Below are 18,618 nucleotides of genomic sequence, written 5' to 3'. Positions count from 1 at the left end.
TGAAAACAACAGATGAGAGCTACTTACCACAACTAATAAGACTATATGGTGGGATAAAGAAGCAAGTGTTCTACAGATCACTTCTTTATGGAAGAATCTTCTGCAATGGAAATCTATCTGCAGTGACTGGTTTTATTTTAGAGTACTGAACCTATCCAAACTACAGTGGAAAACTGCACTTCCTGTGCCTGACTGAAAATGACCTGATATGGACAATGATGAAAAGCAAGAGAAAGAAATGAGGCATGCTCCACTTCTGAAAGCATGTGGGAAGAGCATACAGGACTTCAATTCTCAATTCTATGACGCTTTTTTTTTTTTTAAATGGGGCAAACTGAAAACAGAAAACAAGCAGTAGTCCAGTAGTCTGGGACAAAGCTGATTCAAATTAGACACACATCTGCACTGCCCACCACTCCCACTGTCCCACAGCTGCTCACTGAGTCTAAAGCTATACACCACAAATGATTTGTGTAAAGGAAAATTTATTCCCAAAACAAACGTAATGATTTTATCACAAATTATCTACAATAAGAAGCTAAAACTGAGTGATATCTAATTTAGGGATTGTCACACTGGCCTTTCATTAAGACTCAAAAGAGAAAACTGAAGCATGTGCCACATAACATTCTGCTCAGATGGGCGACACCTGCAAAGGTGGTCCCATGAGGTTATGACACTGTATTTTTACTGTACCTTCACTAAGATACATTTCGACACACAACTACTCATCATTGTGTGACAACTGCCTATAGTATTCAGCACAGTAACATGCTGCACAGGCTTGTGGCCAGGGAGCAACAGGCTGTACCATATAGCCTAGGTGTGCAGCAGGCTGTACTGTCTGTGTATGGAAGTACATTCTAGCACGTTCAGACAATGACAAAATCGCCTAACAACACATTTCTCAGAATGTATGCCCGTCGTCAAGCGGCAATTCTTATACCAACTTCAAGTAGGTAGAGATTGGTTACAAGACTATAACAGAGGTAACTTTTAATTCTTTCTTCAAAAACATTCTCTGCAAATGAGGACATTCTATGTGATACACAGACTCAAAGAGGCTCTCATAAAACTTGTCAACTTACCCCACCTGACAGCTTAATCACCCTGACCTTGGAGCTGATGTGGGGCCCGTCTCCACCACCACTGTTTGTCCTGTGCGTGACAGTCCTTTTCACGCCAGGCTTTGTGTCCTGGGGCCGGCCCTGGATGGACGCCACTCGAGGAGTCTGGGGGACAGCTGGCTCCTCCACATCTGCAGGTTTGATCGGGAGCACTTTATGCAGCGGCTGAGTCTGACTTTGAGGAACTGTTCTGGTCTGTCTCAAATGTTTCAGCGCTTTCATCTGTTGTCCTTGATACTGCATGTTGGCACTGGATGGTACAAAATTGGATGTTTTGGGCTGAACGTTTGAAATACTGACATCCTGGTTTTTAACAAGAAGTCTGTTCTTCACATTTTGTCTGACCTGTGCACCTGGAAAGGGCAACAGTGGGTTACCATTGGTGGGTGATGGTGACAGTGCCTGCTCTTCCTGCTCTGCTGGGGGTGGGGGAGCGTACAGCTGCTGCTGTTGCTGCGCGAGTCTCTCCAGCAGCTCCTTCTTCCTGGCACCAGCCTGCTGCTGCCGCCGTAACTCCTTCTGTTTCAGGATTTCTTCTCTTAGGCGTTTCTGTTCTTCTATCTTTAAGCGATATAACCTTGTTTCCTCATCTTCATCAGGAAACTAAAATGGAAAACATACACGGTTTACTTTGCTATACAGGCAAGGTGCCCATAGTCTATTTCAACAAATTACAAGAACACAGTTACCACAAGTCCTTTAATTCAGTATCTGAAAGAAGTCACTCAAAATCTGTTTGAAGACTTTAAGTATAACTCCTTCCTCTGGGGAGGGGGAAAAAAAACCACACAGCTAAAGCTAATTTGGAAAATCTTATCAGAATATTAAAAATGAAATAATGTAAATTTCCACTCATTTACAAGTTTGAAACCAATTAAACTATTCATTTAAGATATCAAAATATGTTTCAAACAGGAATGGCAGCAGTAGGGAGGCCTGCTGTCACACAGGTTTTATCTGGCTCTTCTCTGACAAACCAACAAAAGGTGGGGTGTAAATGACCTGAAAGGCTCTGATTAGAACTATTGATTTTTCGTGCAGAATTTTCAGCCTGATCTCAAACTCATTTGTCACAGAATAATTGGTTATAATGAACAGCACAAGTCAATCTCTCTGACCTTGAACTCATGCACTCTCCTCAGAATCAAAATGTTGCCAATTGCAGTATTGGAATATTAATGGTATATAAGGAACGCCTTTAATATTCCAAGTTCCAAACCATTCTTCAAGTCCATACAAAAAAATCTTTGAAAAACTCCAGTAACTTTCAATAAAAAGCATCCAATAGGGAAAATGTATAAAAAGTTAAGCATTTTTAAAGAATTGTAATAATATTCTTTAAAAATCATCCATATCCACAGACCCCATGTAAAATAATGTAACAGGATTTAATCTATCTAGAATTCAGCTATTTCACCATCTTACTTTCCCTAAATAAACCTTAAGAATTAGGAACTTAAGACAAAAGCACAGCTGAGGAGTCGGCTGGTGCCCTGGAGCTTGAGTGCCCGGTGCCAGCCCTCACTCAGGGATTACTTGTCGACCTGGAAGCAATTCCGACCACCTCTGTTCTCTAATATCACATCTAGGGCAGATTTCAAACTGCAAAAATGAAGGTGGGTGAGAGGCTGTTTACAAGGGTAGGCATACACAGCAAGACATGACGTCCAGGGGGATAGTGGACACAAGGGACATGGGCATCGGGGAAGCAGACGGCTGGGGACATATTCACAGGACCCAAGGGGCCACTGCCTCAAAACACAGGAATAATTACTAGTCATCGGAATTTCTTCCCATGCAGTCAAGAAAGAGTTAAAGCATGTTCAGAACAGCAACTGAAATACTTGAAAAGACTTCCAAATAAGCAGATTCACCCTTTATTATATCATCATCAAGAGGGGTGAACATACGAAAATAAGTCACATTTAGCTAAGCAAAACAAATAGAAGATCTTTCTTCTAAAAAGTAAAAATATATATATAATCCTGGTCCCCTTTATATAGAGAGAGAAAATTAAAAGAAAATAAATCAAGACATTCCATTTATACTACGGTGACCTACAGGTTCCATTTCACTCAAGGCATCTTTTTGAAATAACTCCATGGAAGAATCCTTTAGAAGTTCGCCTAAATCAACTATCATGGAAGGAACTGATCGCCAGATGTGCCAGCAGGATGCCTGAAAGGCAACTTCCCCTATTAGGTAGCCCTGTTATTATGAATGTGTGACTTCATTTTTCTGAACCAAATCAGTTACACATACTGAGTTAGGAGCTGGCTATATACACTAGAAGTATGATAAAACTTTTACCAAAGACTTCTTTCTAAACTATTCCGATCCAGTTTGTAAATCTACATTATTTTTTCACATATTGATTTTAAAACCAAAAGTCACTCGTGTTCTAATAAGAGTTCATTGTATGTTAATATTTCAACTTTGTACTTCCAATTTGGTAAACAATACATTACAACTGCTACAATAATGTATCAGAAGAAAATCTAACTGAAAAAAATGAACTGATTAAAAGGTAAAACCAGTGTTGACTGGTTTTTATGAAACTAAGAAAGCATGACTTGCCTAAATTCTTCTCTAAAGCCATCCTTCATGACATTGCTATTGGACAAGTTAACTCGCTGCACTGCTTCAGAGCACTCCACATGCATTTCACTAAGGCTGACACGCCCTCCAGGCGCCAGCCTTCTGCACAGGCCGCCCTGGCCGACCCTCCTTTACCCGATGAGGAGACTGAGGCTTGTGGGAGAAGACGGCCTCAACTAAAGCCAGGTAAAGACTGAGCTGCATTGATTGTTCACACTCACTACATTCTGTGCCTACTGAAAAATCAGGAACAACAGCAACAACATATATCATCATAATTCAACACAAAGCAAACCCCCAGAAATCCTAAAAGACCAACAAGAAAATTGGTCCTATCTTCTAGAAGTTAATAGTGTAAATCAAGAAAAGTCACAGAAACCTACGGGATTCACCAGGTGTCAGCACATGACACCCCACAGGCTGAGTCTGGTCCACCACCTGGTTTTATAAAGTAAAGTTTTACTGGAACGCAGTCACATCTATTCATGGAAGAACTATATTTAAATTGCCTTTGTGCTAAAATGGCGGAGAAGGGTAATTACGACAGTCTGGACTATAAAGTCTAAAATATTTATAAAATATTTGGGCCCTTTACAGAAAAAGTTTGTTAAGCCCCGGTATATATCAATTCTGTATAACAGAACAGTAACTGTACAAATATATAAATAAAATCTAATCTTGTAAACTAGTGAGAATACAAGTTTTTTTTTAATAAACATGGCTGTTAGGTTAAAAAAAAAAAAAAAAGACCCAGGTGAAAAAAGTGGGAAGATTTTGTGAATAACTTAGTGAGAGTGAACTAAGACATCCAAGTTGATTCTAAGGCTTCTTGTTTGAGACCAACATTTGTTAATAAGAGCAGTGTCCTACCTCTGGTTCTGTTTTTGCCTCTTCTTTAGGTTGAGCCACAGGGCTAGCTGGCTTGACTTTCACTTCCGTCTTTCCCTGTGAGCTTCTGGAACCCGCCACGGCCCGCGAGGGTGCTGACGCGCTGACGATAGGTTTCACTTGTGCTGAGGGCGTGGCAGAGCAGCGGCTGCTGCTCATTTCTATCACGTGTGACGGCGCTATGGGTAATTCACGCAAATTGCTGTTCCTTGGCGCAGTGGGCTGCATTTGCTGCATGGGCCGCTTGCTTACATTCTGAGAAGTTGTATTCTTTTCACAAAAAGAAAGAGATTCTAATTGTAAGTGGAAACTTGGCAGAAGGAACATTAAAAGGCACATTATTAAATAAAAACAATAAATCATTCTAATTAGTAAATGACTTCTTTTGGGGAGCAGATACTTTTTTCTCATACTTTTTTTCTCATACATAAATGTCACCTGATCCATGTGGCAGCATGCCTCATCCTAATGTTAACAACTTCCATTGGTAAAGTTGTCATACTTGCCTACAGAGAGGCTCCTCTTCATAGAAATTACACCAGGCTGATCTTTAGCAGGTGCTTCAGTAAAGGGACTGACAGTTTTAAAAGAATTAATACAGCCAAAAAACCACTCTATCTGCCACCAGAGATCAACGGGATTCACATGCTACTATTTTACCTAGTCACTTAAATTTAAGCTGGAACAAGGAAAGAATCAAGCATCAGGTCAATGTCCTAAGAAACATGACCCCCGGGAGAAGAAAGGTGCCAGAACGTTTTACTCGAGAGGAAATGCTTTGTCATATTCATCCTGGGGATTCTTAAGAGAGAACCAACACCTGGAGGAGGCAAAGAGAACACGAGAGAGCTGGAAGGGGGGAGGGGGGAAGCAGGGGGATCTCCGAGGTCCCGCAAGTCAAATATCCCAGTGCACGAGGGTCATGAGAATAGCCTACCATTATTCTAACAAATGAAACCCAGGTTATAAAGCACCCTCTTCTCAGATTTAGAAATCTTTTCTTGCTGTTCACAGCACTTTAGTTGCAATGTTTACTTTAAGAAAGAAAGAGGCAAATATCAGGAAAACTGAGATTCCAAGCAGCTAAGTGACATGACTGAAGCTCAAGGGTGAAAAGGAGACAATACCAAAAGAAAACTGACAGGCGAGAACCCTGACCACTGACCACACTGTGTCTCTTTTTCTAAAAACCAAATTACAAAGTCTCATATATATTTAATGGAGGCAAGAGCCCTGACCACTGACCACTAGCCACATTGTGTCTCTCTTTCCTAAAAGCCAAATTACAAAAGCCTCTTATATATATTTAATGGAGGCAAAAACCCTGACCACTAGCCACACTGTGTCTCTCTTTCCTAAAAACAAAATTACAAAAGCTTCTTATATGTATTTAATGGAGGACAAGGGCAATAACTGTGGCCTTTTATTTTCAGAGCAATACATTTTTTCCCAGTTTCTTTTAATGCATGACAAGTCACACATTTGCTGATGGTGCTTGAGAACACAACCCCACAAATAAATGTATGCTAATCTCCCTCGACTGAGTATAAGCTCCTTGAAGGAAAAGAATTTGTCTCTTCTGTTCACTGCTGTATTTCCAGGACTAGAGTACCACCTGGCAACAGAACAGTCAACGTATTTTTCCTTAATTCATTTATGTATTTATTCAGAGACCAAAAAGACAGAGATAATCTATACATCAAAAAATAAGCCACTGGTAAAGGGAAAGTGACTACCACCCAAAAGTATTTTCTAAAGTTACGTGTCTATTAATTCCTGTCTATTGCTATAGAAATATCTATATATAAGAAAGATGCTTAAGTAAATATTAACAGTCTTTGAGACACAAAAGGAGTATCTTATCAATTCTTGTAGTCAAGAAAACAAATCACCTGAGTGTTTTTTAAAACATGGATTCACTTCAGAACTATGTACTACACATTTTATAAACAGAAATCAGAACTGGAAAATATTCTAACCTACATATTATGCCCCTCAAGTCCTGTAAGTTAAAAGGCCTCCCAGGAAGACACAGGGAAGACACCCCTTGACACTTACATGCCGGAGCCCCTGGCGCTGGGGGCACTGCATCCGGCTGCTGCTGGCCTGAGGCTGAGCGGTCTGTACGTGAGGCCGGAACTGTGGCTGAGACATCGGCATCAAAGGAGGGGGCGGGACGGACAGGTGGTGGTGGTGGTGGTGCTGGTGCTGGTGCTGCGGCGGGTGCTGTGGTGGGTGCTGGGGTGGGGGCTGGTGCTGGGGCGGGGGCTGGTGCGGGGGCTGGTGCGGAGGCTGGTGCTGTGGCGGGGGCTGTTGCTGAGGCTGCTGAGGCTGAGGCTGATGCGGAGGGGGCAATGGAGGATGCAACGGCCCCTTCCATTTCCAAAGAAAGAGAAACAACAGTTCATAAATGGTTACACCGGGCATAATCACTTCAATCATTTCCTAAAAAACCTCAACACAAGAAAGGAACTTTCAGCGGTACCAAAACTTCATTTTAGACTTGCTGATGAAGGTAATACTATCTTAAATGCAGTAATAAGCCAGAAGCTATTACCTTAAATTTTATATTTAATCCAGTAATTCTAGGATTGAATTGTCCTGAGGAAAACTAGGTATGCAGACAAACTCATAACTCTAAAGTATGTTCCCTGTAGCACTATGATACTAAAGTACTGAAACCAGTATACACACATGCAACCACACAGACAGCATGAAAGGGAACCGCATACAGCACTCTCAAACGATGGCATCAAAACCAACTCGCTGACATGAAAAGATCAAATGATATGTGACACTGGAGGGAAAAAGCAGGTGGCGAGAAGATGTGCATTTAAAAAAAGACAAAAAAAAAAAGCTCCTGAATTGTTTCTAGGTAACGAGAGTATTTAATTTCCTTTCTTATATATACTTGAAAATTTCTGCAATGGGGATGTATTAATTGCATTTTTTTAATAAAAAGAAAAATTCTTAAAAACATTTTATCTTCCTTTAACACCCTAGATAATATTCATTTTCCGTTTTTGGCTTAGATACGTATTCCACGTATTTTTAAATAGTTGATTCAAGTTTACCATCGCTATGTATTTTAATAGTAACCCTACAATACAAGAAGAAATATACACTTGGTAACAAAGATGTTACAGACACATGTCAACCCATGAAGCAGAAGCCGATGGGCAGAGGGCACTCAAGGCCTTCAAATAACCAGTGAAAACCCATGAAGCAGAAGCCGGTCGGCAGAGGGCACTCAAGGCCTTCAAATAACCGGTGAACAGCAACATCTTCCCTCCATGCAGACTCTCTACAAAACTGTCTACTGCAGGAATATAATTTGACAAAGTATTTCCACTGGTAAACCTCTCATGAAATTTTATACAGATGAGCAAATGTATTATCAAAACATGTCCTAATTTTATTAGTAGTATACCCTTTAAACAATTATAATAAGTAGCATTTTTCAATTCCCAAAAAATGACATTTTCCCATTTTTTTCTTGTATTGAGATAAGTAACATTGTTGAAAAAAGTTGTCTTTAACAAACAGTACATTTGAGACTAATACTCTATTCTTTAAATAACCACAAATTAGTAGGCGCAAATAAAAATCTGAAACTTTATGGAACACAAAGCCTTGAAGCTACACATTTTTTCCCTGGAGGTTCGCTCAGGATGCATTACCTGCAGGTTGGGCTGTGCGTGTGTGGGCAGAAACGGCTGTCCTGGGCCTGGCAGGAACGGCTGTCTAGGAGGAATGAAGGGCCGTGTGGTTGCCGACCCAGGCTGGCTAAAGTGCAGAATCCCCACCGGACCTGGAGGCTGCAGGGCTGGTCGTACGGGCCGCTCTCTTGGGAACACTGGCTGCTGTCCTTGCTGATTAAATGCTGGTCCTGGCTGAGTGAATGGTAGAGGACTCTGAGTAGGAACAGGATGGCTACTGTTAAGAAGGGTAGGAGGCGGTGGTGGTGGAGGGGGACTTCGCTGTTCCAGAAAAAGATGGCTCGGGAATCTTGGTTCACCTGAAACTGAAAGGTAACACGACATCATTCACTTCAGGTTAAAAAGACCATGTGCTTCTCAGAAAAGCAGTCTGAAGCACTATCCTACTGTGGACAGAAGTCACAAGTGTTGACAGGTTATGAATGTTTGGAAACAATTCCAGATTTTGCCTCTTATTTCTAGATTGCTTCATTTGTCATTTTCTATACATAAATTCCCTTTTATATGAGATGTTCCGATTTCAGATACCAACAATGTCCAATTTTAGCACCTGAAATGACAGGCAGAACTGCTATGGTACAAAAACCTGGCATTCCTAACATCTCCAACTGGGAGTTCAATTCAGTTTACAAAATAAATGTGTTTGGGCACATCACCCAATGCAGCTTCTGTTGTTACTCCACACCACTCACTCTTTCTGTACCTCCTAAGAAGAAAGGGTCTCGATCCTGAGGCGGGGGTGGGGCTCTCCACTGGTCCTGGAGAGGGAGTCGTGGGGGCTGGCTGAAACTGTTGGGAACAGGTCCAGGTGTATGCTGTGGAAATTCTGGAGGGCCCTAAAGAACAACAACAACAACAGAGAAACAGGGTGAAGGACAGAAAAATGGTATGTAATTTTTAGAAATATAGACCTGGTTCCAAGTTTTCCTCAAAAATGTCAAGTAACGTGTCTCCTAACAGTCACTGTCTTTCTCTTTCTACACACACACACACACACACACACACACACACACAGAGTCATGCATCCTTAATGACAGGATACATTCTGACACGCATCCTTAGGTGATTCCATCATGCGAACACCACAGAGTGTATTGTAATCACACACACACACACACACACGCACCTAGATGGTAGTGCTTTCTACACACCTAGCCTGTATAGTACACACTAGTAGCTCCAAGGCTACATACCAGCGCAGCATGTTACTGTACTGAATACTGTAGGCAACTGTCACACAATGCTAAGTATCTGTGGATGTAAACATATCCAACCCTAGAAAAGGTTACAATAAAATACACTATTATAATCTCATGGAAACACTGCTGTCTATGCAGTCCACCATTAACCAAAACATCCTTACACAGGACATGACCACACATATTAACATAAAAACTGTTACACAACAGGTGATTCTGCCATATTAAATGATCAAAAATCAAAACGCAGCAACTAGAAATTAAGTCAATGTTTTAATGTCATTATAACGCAAGAATATTATTTTTAAGCTTATTGAAATCCATGCAATTATTGGCCTATTTCCCATTAATCCAAAACACTAAATGTCATGACATTTATCTTTTTAAAGATGCTCATCTTTGCTATTTAACAGGACTGTAAGCTGCAGCTATGAAGCTGCTTCACTTTAAAAGAAAAAGAAATTCAATCAGCAATTCCTGACTTAACAGAAAAATGTGAAATGTTTTAAGAAACCAAATTACTACAGAAAAAATAGTACACAGAGTCCTTTGGATAAAAAAATTTTAAGCAAATTCTTACAGATTAACATTTTTCAAAAACTACATGTTACTAGAACTCTTTAGAGACAAATTAAAATTACTTCCTTTTTCAGTTGGTCTTTCAGGTATTCATGGAGATTTTTTTAAACCACCGTATTGACCTAAGCAGCAGCATAAAGGTAAAGAAATGTTCACCACTTTTTCACTGCTCCAAAAAGAAGTAATTAACTATTAACTATCATCAAAATAATTTTCATTGAATAGCACCTTGTTCTTTGAAACTGAGTCAATATTTCACAACTTTTAAGTACCACTCTTCTTTCTCACACACTTGCAACCCCAATGCCTTGGCCTATCATTTTATCACTAACTCACTGTTCCCTCTAAACGCAACAACATTTTCTAACACTGAAAATGCTCTTCCGCAGTGCATTTCCCTTCCTTCTCCCTACAAAAGTCTGTTCTACCCATGGCATTGACAGAATAGACAAAATGAACACTAGTATAAACACCACAAACCCTTAAGATTGTTGGCTACAAAATAATAAAGAAATGTTTAACACACAAATATTGTATCTTTATAAAAACATAAACTTTAGGCACTTATTGAAACATGTACAACAGAAAGTCCAAAGCTGAAAATCTCGTAGCTTTTGACTTTAGGTGAAACAAGGAAATCCACAGCATACTATTGCCTGACATTAGGGAGTGTCACTTCTCTAGATAAAGACATCAATTAAGACACAATGAACCCAATAAATGTCAGTAACTGAGGAATATATTTGTAAGTGAGAATACATATCATATACATGGTCTTTTACCCCTAATAAATGTGTATACTTTATCATAATGATAATTTGAAAATTCACTGATATAATGCTTTGATATGGATCTCTTTTTCTGAGAGAGAGAGAGAGAGAGAGAGAGAGAGAGAGAGAGAGAGAGAGAGAGAGAGAGAGACAGGGTCTTGCTCTGTTACCCAGGCTGGAGTGCAGTGGCGCAATCAGCTCATTGTAGCCTCAAACTCCTTGGCTCAAGGGATCCTTCCACCTCAGCCTCCTGAGTAGCTAGGACTTACAGAGCATGACACCACATCCAGCTAGTTTTTTTGTAGAGGCAGGGTCTTGCTATGTTGCCCAGGTTGGTCTTGAACGCCTGGGCTCAAATGATTCTTCCACCTCAGCCTCCTAAAGTACTTGGATTACAGGCATGAGCCACAACACCTGGCCAATATTCTTGAATATTTAATATCTTTACTTTGCTAATAATATGCTAGAAAAATTACTTCTAATAGCACACGCCGTTACATACTGTTACTTACTACATCTGCATGAGGAGTTTCAATGAGCTTGCCTGCTTTCTCCCACTGCCAAAGCTTTTTCCTCGTTTTAAAAATATTTTCATCTCTTGTTTGAAGTCAATGAAACACATGGTGTGAGCATGAATATATCTCCTCCAAAATAATATTGTATTCCTCCAGGTAACTTAAATGTTCTATTTATAAAGTATAGCATTAGCATTCCATCTTTAGTTTTGTATATCAATATGATTCTGACATATACAGACAGTTCCTGACTTACAATGGTCCAACTTACGATGTTTGCAACTTACAGCGGCCTCATCCTAATGTAACCCCATCGTAAGTTGCAGAGTAGCTGTGCAAGCATTTCAAAACGTTTTAAAATAATCTTCAAAACTTTCTGAATGACAATAAATTAGCAATCAAGGTTCTGCATTATTTCAAAAAAATGTTTAAATGATGCTTCTCGGAATGACACGGAATAAAAGAAACAACTGCCTGCCTCTGCTTGCAGAGAGGTTTGACTGATCACACTGTTTCCAACCCACGCAAATTGGCAATGGTGGTTCTGAATAAAAATCCTTTTCCAATTAATCAGCCTGTTTCCTTAAGCTGTTTCAATGCACACTTGACTACACTTATTTTGGGGGAGGAGGCACACGGGAGGGGTTTCAAACAGATAAATACAAAAGGAACCAGTAAGATTCATTAGAAGAATTTGCATTGAGAAATGAAAAACATATGGATCAAAATGATGTCACTGAGACACCAAAAAGAGACAATATCACAGCCTGAAACAAGATAATAGTTGTGAAAAGTAAAAATCACTCAAATGCAAACTCTTCAAATGAAAAATGGGTATGACATTTTAGCTTACAAATACAAAATTAATAACACCTCTGGAAACTATGAAAAACCATTTCCAACGTTAAGTGTGGTTATGATAGCTCTCTTCATGTAACTGAGTCAAGATCAACCACAAGCAGGTTTGATGATGGTTTGCCCAACCACCTAGGTAAGAGTTTAGATGGGGCTGATTTCAATTCAACAGAGGGAGGAGGTTTCTAACACTCTCCCAGCAATGAACACATCCTCAACCCACAGAAGCACGCACTCAGGAGGAGGAACACCGCCTGCCGGGGATGATCTCAAAAGTGAACTGGACTAGCGCATCCTCAAGGTCCAAGCCAACTCACAAAGAGTGGGTCTGTCGATGTTCTTGAAATTACAGACCAGTTGAAAGACAAACTGGTAAATCTGGCTGGCACTAGTGCAGCCAGGCACGCACTGGGCGTGAGGTGACAGCAGGACTGGGTCACGGAGAAGGAGCCCCGAGGAACAGCTGGCATGAGGTGTGGGCCTGTCTGCCAAGTCTGGAACCTGGGAGGTGCTCACAAAGAGACTGACAGAATTAAATGTTCATTTTCTCACTTTTCTGGTAGGTCTTGATGCCTAGTGGGAACCAGATGAGAAGACTTAAGAACAAAGTCTCAGCACGGGTTAGAGTTGGGGAAGTGGGTTCTAAATCAAGGCTCATGGTCTAGGTGACAAAACAGGAAGGTACTAGCAATGTGAACGGCCATTCTTTCTACTTGCCAGGACTCACAGACTTTTATAGCTGAGCAAGCGCTCCTTCACACTCCCTACCGTACAGTGACTGACAACTGCAGGGATTCTTGCAGAACTTAAGGGCCAGTCAAGAACCAATGCTTTCTAAGCAGCCACCTTAAAATGAGGACCAAAGGGAACTCAGGCCCCTGGTCCACTGGCAGAGTCCAAGAATTCCTGGGTATGACACTGTCACCACTGTCGATACCAGGGCCCCATGAACTCATCAACACACAGTGAGGAAGCTAAAACTTATGACATTAAATCACTGGTCCAAGGTCACAACCCTATTTTAGTATTTTTAAAATACTAAAACTTATGACATTAAAAAACTTATGACATTAAATCACTGGTCCAAGGTCATAACCCTATTTTAGTATTTTTATTTTTCTGTAAGTTCACTCAATCACATCAGGGATTTCAATATTCAAGAAAACCAAGTTAAAGCTTCTGCAAGGGTTCATTTTATTCACGACATAATAAAAACGCAGTGGGGGGAGTTTCAACCCATATAATAAGAAATCTCATCAAAATTACTAAATTTGGGTTACAACTTTTCCCTGACTTAGACATAAAAATGGTAGTGTACCCCCAAGTCAGAATGTGGAACCTGGACACTTGTCACATTACATACACACTTTCCATCTCCGGTATTTCCTTGAAAATTTTTCACTCTTACATTTCTGTCTCAGCCAAAATGCAAAATCACTACAGAAAACGGCTTCTCTTGTAACCCTTGGTACAGAACCTTTACCTCCTCCTGACCCTGCTTCACTCTCTGGCCACCTCCCTGTATCAGGAGACGCCTGACACAGGGCCCAGACATACCCAAGCCTCTGACTCCTCTACCCCTGTGGCCAGGCTCCTGAAGGCTGGAACGCGAAGAATCCCATGAACTGGAATCACTAAAAGCTTTTGTTTTATTTGAACTGGCTCATCAATCAGCAGTGTCAATCAGCAGTTTTTCACCCATCCCTGGGCAGCTCCTTCTCTCACTGCCCAGGATAACTTCACACCTCTGAGCACCTTCTAGTGATTCCACCACACAGCTGTCCCCTCTGCCTGCAAGGCCCTCGGCATCCTTGCCGCACTTCCTTCCCACCCTTCTCTGCTTCCACCTGCATCTAAACATCACTTTCTACCATGAGTAATGGACTTGCTGCTAATTTTTACCAACAGTCTATTTGTTAAAAATATATATAAATTCTCACTATTATACATTTGGTCGGATTTTTCATTTAAATATAGGAACAGTATGCTGAAGTAGGACAGAAGGTGAAAGTCGGCTACGGATGGGCTGACAAGCCGTCAGCCCCAACCATAGTCAGCACACTTCAGGGCTCGCAACTCATCAGCTCTATCAGTCACTACTATGCTAATGAGCTGGCTTAAAAAAGCAGATATTGGGAGGTGCCAGAGAGAAAAGGAAGAGTAAAATGTACTTTCAGAGAAAGGGGGAGAGTCCTCTGAGGCTATTTCCACTTAACCCTTAAACTTTTTTATTGTATTAACAGCCGGAAATCAGCATCACTGGGTGTGAAAACTTTTTTATCAATTTACAATTATTTTGCCAATTTTAACAAAGAGTAAAGCAAAGCTTAATGTATCAGTTATTCAGAATGACAGGTAATTACACACTGCCACTCTCTCCTATCTCGGCTCAGTTTCCCCTTCACCCCTTTCCAGTGTGCCAGTTTCAAGTGTGCAGTTGCAGGGTACACTGTTCCCACAGGACCAACCAGCAGTAGGCAGGCTCCTCCCCAGGTGCAGAAAGAAGGGCTGCTTCTGTAGCTGGCCTTTTGTCACTCAGTTCTCATGCCGGGGAAGTGCCAGTTCTCTTTAAATTTTGCCTATAATTAGAACAAGCTAAAAGAGGTCCTGATCTTTCCATCTTCATTATTTAATAGGTGAAGCCCTAATATTTATTACTCCTTTTCTTACTGGGCTCTAAGAAATGAAAAACTCCATTTCTTAGAAAATTCTGTAGTTCTTCTAAGTTCCATGATTGTATCTTACTGCCATGAATCTCATCCTCAATAGTACAGAGGTCCTCACTTACCCACAGTTTCACTTTCTGGGGTTGAGTTACCCACCATCAATTGAAATCTGAAAATATTAAATGGAAAATTCCAGAAATAAACAATTCATAAGTTTTACACCGTACACCTTTCTGAGTAGCATGATGAAATCTCTTGGCATCCTGCTCCATCCAGCCCGGGGAATGAAATCATACCTTTGCCCAGAGGATCCATGCTGAAGACACTCCCTGCCTGCTAGCCCATTAGTCACTTGGTCAACGTCTTGGTTATTAGATTGACTGTCACAGTACTGCAGAGCTTGCATTCAAGTAACTCATATTTTACTTAATAATGGCCCCAAAATGCAAGAGTAATAACTGTTTTATTGTATGATTAGCTATTGCTGTTCATCTCTTATTGTGCCTAATTTGTAAATTAAACTTTATCCTAGGTATATATGTACAGGAAAAACCATGGTCTCTACTGGGGGTCTTCCAGTACACGCCCCTCGGATGAGGTGGGCACCACAGCACTGGCCATGCGGCTGCTGCAGCAGGGCTCTTTATAAACCTTCTTCCCCACCTTCCATCAGGCAGCTAATTTCAAGTCCTCAAAAAGATTTTTCTCATTATAGATAAGGCAAAATGTAACTGGGAAAGTAGACTGGCCTCCACTCCACTCTGAGCGGAGTCAACCAAGGTTCGATTTTTTACTTTGCCACAGGTTGTGATCAGGGAAAAGGACTCTGTCTTTAGCTCTTTCATCCTTTTCTAAAAGGAAAGAGTTACTGAATTAGAAGAAGAAACTCAAAGAGTTTAGTCCACAAACTTAGTTTTCCATAAAATTCCAAGCTACCTGAGAACTAGGTACATCACCTCTTAGGTCTCTAAGCACTATCAGATTCCCTGGAAGATTTCCCTGGAACTTTAATATTGTGATTTTCATCTCTTCCCAAAACTTTCTTTCCTTTAACTGACTATTTACATGCTGTCTAAATGCACAGTCACTGGCATCTGAATGTTACTGGTACGTAACAAAGCCCCGAAAATTCTCTCATGATAGTTTTTCCACACTCAGTGGAAAATAAAAGCCTTTAAAATCCATCACTAATGTTTAAGCAGAACTTTATTCTAACTTACAGTGATCCTGTAGGTGCTCAGGCTGAGAAGCAGCACCCATCATCTAACCTGACAGCTCTCCCAGCCCTGTCTCCATCCCAGCCACTTACCAGCTACAGCCTTGAGCTCATGACTGAATCTGTCTGGGCCTCGGTTTGCTCATCTACAAAACAGCAATTAGTACCCACCTCACAGGGGCAGGAAAGTCCTTAGGACAGTACCTAGCAAATAACAAAAGTTCACCATACATGTCGTTATCATTTTTACACCTTTTTGTAGACAGCAGCCCAGACTGTAAATATGATATATAGCTTCTGACATATTTCCATGTTTCCATATATGGTAAAAACCAAATCAGTATAGATTCCCTGCTTGCATTCTTATTTCTGAGCTCAAATCAGAAATCCCTCATAAAGTACCAGCAAGTCCTAGAAACTTTGTCTCTTGAATGTCTCCAATCCACTTCCACTTCTCTCTGCCCTTCAACTGCCGGGTCCGTGAGAGCTGAGACCAGGCCTGTCTTATACATCAATGTGTTTCCATGCTTGGCCCAGTGCCTGGCACACAGGCGGTCATAAATATTTAATGGATGAATGAAATGCCTGTTTGTAATAGCAAGGTATTCCCCGAGCCTCACATTCTCAACCTGGAAGTACTGCGGCATGCTGTAAAACCAGCTGCCCACAAAGCACAGGGAGAGGTGCTGAATGGCTGAATGCAGGAAGGAAGTAACAAAGGTTAGGATGGACTAACCTAGACCTCGGGCAGTGAACTGCCTGAGGCTCTTAAGCTGAGCAGATGTGAAACACATACAGTGCACAAGGACCAAACAGAAGCCAAGATTTGGGGTGATCACTGGTTTAGAGACAGAAAAATTAACAGAACTGAGTTCTTACATGTATGACAGAATTTTTTTTTTTTTTTTTTTTTTTTTTTTTTTAAGAGACAGGGTCTTGCTTTGTCACACAGACTGGAGTATAGCGGTGCGATCACAGCTCACTGCATCCTCAAACTCCTGGGCTCAAGTGATCCTCTTGCCTCAGCCTCCAGAGAACCCGGGACTACAGGCATGAGCCACCATATCTGGCTAATTTTTAAATTTTTTGTAGAGATGGGGTCTCACTATGTTACCCAGGCTAGTCTGAAACTCCTGGCCTCAAGGGATCCTCCCACCTTGGCCTCCCAAAGCACTGGGTTTACAAGTGTGAGTCACTGCATCTGGCCAAGAGAAATTATTTTAACTTGTATTCTAACTATGTAATATCATTAGAGAAGGACCATGCTGACTGGCTTCTTCACCCTGCAGCTGGGAGAAGAGTGAGGATCACTGGTGGGAGGCCAGAACTTCCATGCTGATAGGGTTTGGCTCTGCATCCCCACCCAAATCTCATCTCGAACTGTAATCCCCATGAGTGGAGGGAGGGACCTGGTGGGTGGTGACTGGATCATGGGGGCAGTTTCCCCCACGCTGTTCTCATGATGGTATGTGAGTTTTCACAAGATCTGATGGTTTAAAAGTGGCATTTGCCCCACTTTGCTCTCTCTCCTGCCACCACGTGAAGAAGGTGCTTGCTCCCCCTTTGCTCCTGTCATGATTGTAAGTTTCCTGAGGCCTCTCCAGCCATGCGGAACTGTGAGTCAATTAAACCTTTTTTCTTTATAAATTACCCAGTCTTGGGTATTCTTTATAGCAGTATGAAAACAGACTAATACACATGCTGTCTCATTTAATCCTTATCACAACCCTACAAGGTAGGTATTATGCTCACAGAAATCTTCTGACCATTTAAATAACCTTCACTTAGTATACGGTTAGAAAGTGGCAGAACTTGAATTCAAACCCAGGCTGCCTACCTGCAGAGCACACTGTGAATTCCTTGGTATGAACAGCAAATGGGAAGGGATTTTTCTCACATTCCCTAATCAGTCCCTAATCATATGTTTTATCATCACATATGTAAGTGTAATTGTGCAAGTCTACGTGTGTTTCAGAGTCAAGAAAACCAGTAAGTACTACATCAAGTCAAAAGTCAGACAGTCATGGAAATTTCATGGCAGGCTTTAATAAGTAAAAGAAATGATCAGTACTCACCTGATCAATCTACAAGAGCTGCATTAAAGAGGTAAGACCAAAGAGCTATCTAAGATTTAGAAAGAAATCGTTTACTCAGGGTGAGTAAACAAGGCAATTTCTGACCTTGGAAGTTAGTTAAATAGAGTAAGAACGGGGAAAGAAGGATTTGCAAGTGTAGCCTGGAGTATGTACATGCTACAGGCAAGGTGCTGTCTCCTCAAGCAGCTGGGTGAAGGGCAGTGAGGAGGGAAGTAACATTATGTCATCAAGTGCACAGGACCCAAAGAACCTGAACTACCCACTGACCTTTATAGGTGGAGAGGCTGGCCCAGGGAAAGAGAGCAACTCAATGGTAGATAAATCCAGTCCAATCAGGAAGAAGTCATGACGGCCCATTTTCCAAAATGACAAATGCCCGCATATCAGCCA

The 18,618-nt window shown here is 41.2% G+C and overlaps 1 protein-coding gene across 12 annotated transcripts in view; it reads right to left on the bottom strand.

The window, feature by feature from the left end:
- RBM33 (RNA binding motif protein 33) overlaps nucleotides 1-18,618 on the bottom strand; it is a 136,907-nt gene that overhangs the window by 34,795 nt on the left and 83,494 nt on the right. For all 12 annotated transcript variants that reach the window (XM_009444225.5, XM_054655404.2, XM_054655407.2 and 9 more), the window contains 5 exons: nucleotides 9,036-9,168; nucleotides 8,294-8,637; nucleotides 6,672-6,986; nucleotides 4,596-4,883; nucleotides 1,089-1,730 (listed from right to left, as the gene is read on the bottom strand). In XM_009444225.5, the coding sequence (XP_009442500.3) occupies nucleotides 1,089-1,730; nucleotides 4,596-4,883; nucleotides 6,672-6,986; nucleotides 8,294-8,637; nucleotides 9,036-9,168 (1,722 nt within the window). The remainder of the gene's footprint in view (nucleotides 1-1,088; nucleotides 1,731-4,595; nucleotides 4,884-6,671; nucleotides 6,987-8,293; nucleotides 8,638-9,035; nucleotides 9,169-18,618) is intronic.

Source organism: Pan troglodytes, chromosome 6 (genome assembly GCF_028858775.2).
Source record: "Pan troglodytes isolate AG18354 chromosome 6, NHGRI_mPanTro3-v2.0_pri, whole genome shotgun sequence".
NCBI classification, from domain to species: Eukaryota; Metazoa; Chordata; class Mammalia; order Primates; family Hominidae; genus Pan; species Pan troglodytes.
This window is presented reverse-complemented; position numbering and strand designations above follow the sequence as displayed.